Here is a 6,011-nt window from a genome sequence, read left to right as displayed (position 1 = left end):
CCATACACACACACACACACACAATATAAGTGACACTTTATTTTAGAGTTATTATGCAATCCCTTCCATATACAGTACACAATCAGAAGTCATGACAAATATTTTTTGTAATAAAATTAAAATATATTATAGTAGGTGTTTGACTTCTAGTGTATGATTTGTTTTTTCTGGTTCTAAGATTTCATAGACATTAGGGGTTGGAAGGGACCTCCTAAGATCATCGAGTCTGGCCCCCCTGCCATAGGCAGGAAGTCAGCTGGGATCACGTGATTCCAGCAAGAAAACTATCCAGACGTTTTCTGAAAGACTCCAGGGTTGATGCTTGCACCACCTCTGGGTGGAGTTTTTTCCAGACCCTGGACACACGCACCATAAAGAACTTGTTTCTTATGTCTAGTCTAAATCGGCTTTCCTGGAGTTTATCACCGTTAGACCTTGTTCTGCCTTCGGGAGCTCTGGTGAACAGCTGTTCTCCCAGGTCCTGGTGTACCCCTCTGTGGTAGGGCACTGTTGATGCCTGCCACTTTAAGGGGTCTGAAGACAGCAGCTGGCAGGTGCCTGATGAGGGCAGCTCATGTAAACAGGACTTTGCTACTAGGAGGCCAGGCAACAGCATCACTTGGCTGCACGTATCATCTGGAGGTAAGGGAGGAGCTGTAGGGGATGGCCAGGAGGTTCCTGGTCCTGGGCATGACCTAAAACTGCATCCTGCTAGGAGTGGGTGGCCTGGTAGGGCTCTCAGTGGCTCGGGAGCCCCAGGAAATGCCAGCTATCACCCTGGTGAAAGGCAGGTTGGGGCACCTTAACCACAGCTCCCACAACCAGGTGGGTTACCTCTTTGTGTAGGGTCTGGAAGGTGGACCCCAGTGAGAGAGTGGGATCATAGACTCAAACCTGTCTTAACATCCCTCAACTGGTCCATGCTAGGGCCAGGACCAGAAGGGCCGGGTCCCACCACGAGGGACACCCAGAGCTGAGGGCCTGGGGCTCTGACTGGCCTGGAGGTGGGCCAGGGCCAGCAGAGCCAAAGGTCCCAGGGGGGACCACACCGGTAAGGGGGAGCAGCCAGGAATGAACGCGGCATAGGCTGCTGGAATGGAGGGATCTTAGAGGGGTCCTGATCGGAGAAGTGCGGGGCCCAGCATGGGGCCAGTGACTGTAAGAACTACGGATGGCATCTGCAAGGCTTGGGCTGCAGCGTAGGGGAGGAACGGAGCCGCAGATAGTGCCCCCTGGCATTGGGGCAAGAAATGGGCAGCCTCCTCTTAATTAACATCAATTAATTAATTATCATCAAGGCATGGTGGGCAGTTAGCCCAGAAACAGGTGGGTGGGCAACAGAGAAAGCAGCCCCAAGAAGGCCCCCTGTTACACCCTCTTTATAATTGTAGGCTGCCACCAAGTCTTTCCTGAGACTTCTCTTTTCCAGACTGAAGAGTCCCAGATCCCTCAGTCTCTCCTTATATGACCTGCCCTCCAGGCCTTGAATTATGAGTGGCTCTCCCCTGGACTCTCTCAAGCTCTTCCATATCCCTCTGGAAGTGGGGGCCCCAAAACTGGATGCAGTACTCCAGCTGTGGCCTCACCAAGGCTGAGTAAAACAGGAGGATGACATCCCTGGCTTTGCTAGAGATGCATCAGTGGATGCACGCCAGAGTTAGGTTTGCTTTGCCAGCCACAGCATCACATTGTGGACTCATATATTCATCTTGTGGTCAGTCAGGATCCCCAAGTCTCTTTCGGTCGTGGTGCTAGCGAGCGTAGCGCTGCTGAGCTTGTCAGTATGTTGAGGCTTCTTCCTACCAAGGTGCAGCACCTTACACTTCTCTACATTGAAGGCCATCTGGTTTTGGTCAGCCCACCTTGAGAGCATGTCCAGGTCGGCCTGTACCCCCAGCCTGTCCTGCAGTGTGACCGCCCTCCCCCATAATTTGCCAGTTCGCATCTGTGTCCCCCAACAGCTCGCCAGAACTTGTCAAGCAGCAATCCACCCAAAATAATTGCCTGCCCCGATCTACTGTTATTGAGAAATGCCTTTGGCTGCAGCCTCTGAAAAAAAGAAAACGAAATGTGATTCACATAAGCCTCACTCCTATTTCATGCATAAACAGTAGAAACCTGAGGGGGGAGGAGAACATCTCTGCCAGTACAAGAGCCCCAAACAAGGACCTTGATTCTTGGCTTTTTTGCACCTTGAGTAGTTGGTTGCCAAGGCCCAGTGGACATGCAATACTGCAGATTGGAAAGGCAGCAATCTTCACTCTTTTACACTGGTGTGAATAACTGCACAAGGCAACAGGAGGCCCAAGAAATTCAACTGACTCCAATAAAGTTATGTTGAGGATGCAACATGATGCCGGAAATGGACCAGGCCTGAATGGCTTGCCCAGATCTGATAAGGGATTCTTCCTTGGGCATATCTGTTCCCAGACTGAGCAGCTACTTTCTGTGGGAGACAGAGCCACAATTGTTATTGTAGTCCCAGCTGTTCTATATAAAAAATTTAAAACAAAGCACATAACAGAGACATTCAGCAGTCAATCATCAAACAAAAATGTGATGATAACTATGATTCTTTGCAGCTGTCATAGGCTCTCCAGGGTCTCTGCTCTTGGCTTGGGGAATGCACATCTCTTATAACGGTTGAGGTAGTTTTGTTGCCCAAGGCTGCGTGACAAGTAACTCATGGGTTGGTTCTGGATTCTAGTGATCTCCAGGGCTTGCTAACTCTTCCAGAGCAGATGGAAGAAGAGGTATGTGGCAGAATGCGACGTAGGGGTGCCGTGACCTCCCCTAGCGCCCCTACCTACCGTGCCAAATTGGGGTCTTGAATGCACCCTCTCTCTCGCCCACCACGTCTTATTGTTATATCATCAATGGGAGGCTGCCTTCCTGCCCTCCTTGGCACGGGGCCGGCCTTGCTATACCGGGTCTCTATCTGACGTGCTCACTCCCCCCTCGGGTCTGCTCGGTCTGTTCACCCGCCCTGGAGCTTACTGCGTACCTGCCCTCTCCCGGGGCTCACTGCACACTCACCCTCACCGGGGCTTCCCTGGGTACATGCCCCCTCCCGGACTTCTCAAACAACTCACCCGCTTCCGGGGCTTCTGCCTCACCGACAGTGCCCCACTGGGCCCGTCTCCCTGTGCTTGCACTCCTTGCCCACACTCAGGGCTCAGGCGGCCTTGGCCTTACCTGGCCCCAGACCCCTTCTAGGGTCCTATGCCCGACTCGGGCTTCTCCCGATTGGGGCTCAGGCGGCCTTAGCCTTACCTGGCCCCCAGACCCACCTTCTTGGGCCTATGCCCCACTGGGCTCTTCCCAATTGGGACTCAGGCAGCCTTAGCCTTACCTGGCCCCCAGACCCCTTTCCTGGGTCTTGCGCCCACTGGGCTCATCCCGATATCGCCCACACTGGGGCCAGGGTCGGGACACCCCAAACGCAGCGCCCCCTATGGCGCTAGGAACCCCCCTCTACTGGGGAGCTCCTAATGAGGCCTCCTCCACCCCTATAGCCTCACCCGGTCCTCTGGTTTTTAATTACAGCTATCAACACTCAAAGCCCCTCGGCTACAACAAAAATCTTAAGCCAACCTGGCTAACCTTCTCTCATCCCTGCTAGGGTCCTCTCCACCCTGTATCCACACAACACTGCCCTGCTCATTCTAGCAGAGCTCTTGCTCCTTAAACTGCCAGAGGGGAACTGACCTCTGGCCTCAGCATCTTCTGTTTATACAGGCCAGGCCCTGCCCCCTTCCAGTCAGCTGACACAATCAGTTGCTGTAGCAACTCACACCTGTGCTGCCCTATTGAGTGGCAGCTAAGCCCATGTTACCATTATCAGTAGCAGGCACCTTAGTGCCCTACTATCTTGGTCTAACACAGCACCTGACCAAAAGTGGACACTACCACAGGAAAGCAGCTGACTAGTCCATGCGCCTGGGTTTTTGACAGCTGGATAAACTTCATTTGCTCTAACATTTGTAGCTATTCAACAGTAAGAGAGTGGTACAAGAATAACTGAATTCCATACTCCAGGGTATCAACTACTAGCCCACTTGGTTTAGAAGCAACTTGCCGTTCCCCCACATCCTGAGCACAACACAATTAAACAGCCACCTGATTCAAAGTTCACTGAAGCCAATGGAAAGTTTCAGAGGCTGGGATAAATGGACTTTTCTATTACAGAGCCATTGCCACTATAGTTATGCTGGCATAGCACTCCTGTTCTAAGCACATACTTCCTTATATCCAGAAATGCAAGACATAATTTCAATCCATCCAGATGATCTCACTCTTTTTGTCCCTTACCACTACTTCGTTTCTTTCCCACACCGTACCTAGGACTGGACTCCTCTTCTCCCCATGGGTGCAAATATATTCTCAGCTGTTGCTCTCCTGAACAACCCTTCCCTTTCCTCCAAAACAGACAGGAAAAGTCTCCTTTTTCACTAAAACTGTTCACCTTTCTCTCCCTGACTGTTACCTCTTACTTAACATTACAAAGCACTTGAGGAGCAGTAGCAGTAGCTTACATTTGAAATGCCATACAAAACAAAGCAGCATGAAGTTTCATGACCCAGCAACAGCATATCCTTCTGCCACCTGCACCAGATGTGCTTACTCATAGTCAGGGGACACTCAGTGGGTACAACATGCTTGCTTTGTGATAAACAGGTGTTTAATGTTTTGTAACTACTCAAGGTTTTCCCTTGGTACCTGGCTGCAGGAGTTTCCTCCTTGGTGTGGCTTGAGAGAAGGATAATGATGAGTTAATTAAGCAGTCTAAATTGTCTAACCTCATTATGTAACTATAAAATAACACAGCAAGGTAAACAAGCCAGAGAGATCTGGTTGTTTGTAATCTGGGAGTCAATGCTGCACCCAGGGATGGAAAAAAGCTCAGTTTAGAGATGCCTTTCTTAAGGTATTCTGAGGCCATTAATATCCAACAGACCTGCATTTATTTTCCTTCTATAGCTTCCAGCCCAGAACCCTAATATGCATTAAAGATTAACTCTTTAATCCTCACTACTCTTTTATGAACTAGGTGGTTGCCCCAATTTGCAGATGGGTAACTGATACACAAAGAGATGGTTCACTTAAAACCACACACACATCCCCCAAGAGTGACTCAAGTAGGAACAGAACCTGGGAGTCCTGTCGTGCAAACCCTTTGTGCTAATCATTCCCTCCACTCACACTGCTAGGTGGAGCTGGAAATTGAACCCAAGAGTCCCATCTCTTTCTATCTTACCCCACTCGCTGCATGGCTCTGTCTGATTTTCCTGAGCCTACCCCTGACATAACAGCAGGGCTTGCTGCAATAACAACACTGCCAGTAACCAAGCAGTGAAGTCACTGCAGCCAAGCCTACCTAGTTGCCATGTGTGCCACACTTCTCCCCACACAACCTTTTCTAGTTGTGCAAACACACTGGATGGACAGGCCTGGAAAATATAACACGGAAGGACCTGGGATCAAAGCTTTCTCCAGTATGAGTGCAGGAGAAATGTTAGTTAATATACCTTAGAACTGCCCTGGAACATAGGGGAGTATTTTTATTTGTGTAGCAGGGTAAACTGAGGAACCAAGAGGTGAAGTGATGTAGCCCAGAGTCAGTAACTGGCAACATCAGAATGGGAAACCAGATATTCAAATTCTAAACCAATGCTGTAATTTAGAAGAGGAAGAAGACAGGGTGGATTTCCACATTACAGACTAACTACAGAGATGGAAGCTCATCCTTCCTCTACCTTCTGAGCCAGCAGCAGGAGGCCGAGGTGCATGAGTTTTCTGGACTCCGTGCACCAGTTCACGGATGGCATCTTGGTCTGATCACAGCTTAGGTTAAGGTAGAAGCTGGTTTTGATCTGCCCAGGAGGAATCTTCAGCCTACAGCCTTTTGGATTTGAGCAGTGCAGGATGAAATGAGGGAAGGAAGGGAGGACAGTTTAAGAACAGACAGAAGGAACTGGGAAGGGAGGGAGTCAGAGACAGATGGCCATAAC

The 6,011-nt window shown here is 50.1% G+C and overlaps 1 protein-coding gene across 4 annotated transcripts in view; it reads right to left on the bottom strand.

Moving 5' to 3' along the window:
* LOC109295093 (pre-B-cell leukemia transcription factor 1-like) overlaps positions 1-6,011 on the bottom strand; it is a 112,854-nt gene that overhangs the window by 99,039 nt on the left and 7,804 nt on the right. For 2 of the 4 annotated variants that reach the window (XM_019513779.1, XM_019513765.1), the window contains exon 2: positions 2,193-2,446. The exons of the other annotated variants lie outside the window; for them this stretch is intronic. In XM_019513779.1, the coding sequence (XP_019369324.1) occupies positions 2,193-2,226 (34 nt within the window). In that variant the 5' untranslated portion in view covers positions 2,227-2,446. The remainder of the gene's footprint in view (positions 1-2,192; positions 2,447-6,011) is intronic. 4 annotated transcript variants of the gene reach the window in all.

Source organism: Gavialis gangeticus, unplaced genomic scaffold (genome assembly GCF_001723915.1).
Source record: "Gavialis gangeticus isolate Ggan-Ray unplaced genomic scaffold, GavGan_comp1, whole genome shotgun sequence".
Taxonomy (NCBI): domain Eukaryota; kingdom Metazoa; phylum Chordata; order Crocodylia; family Gavialidae; genus Gavialis; species Gavialis gangeticus.
The sequence above is the reverse complement of the archived record's forward strand: the minus strand, read 5'-3'. Positions and strand labels throughout refer to the sequence as shown.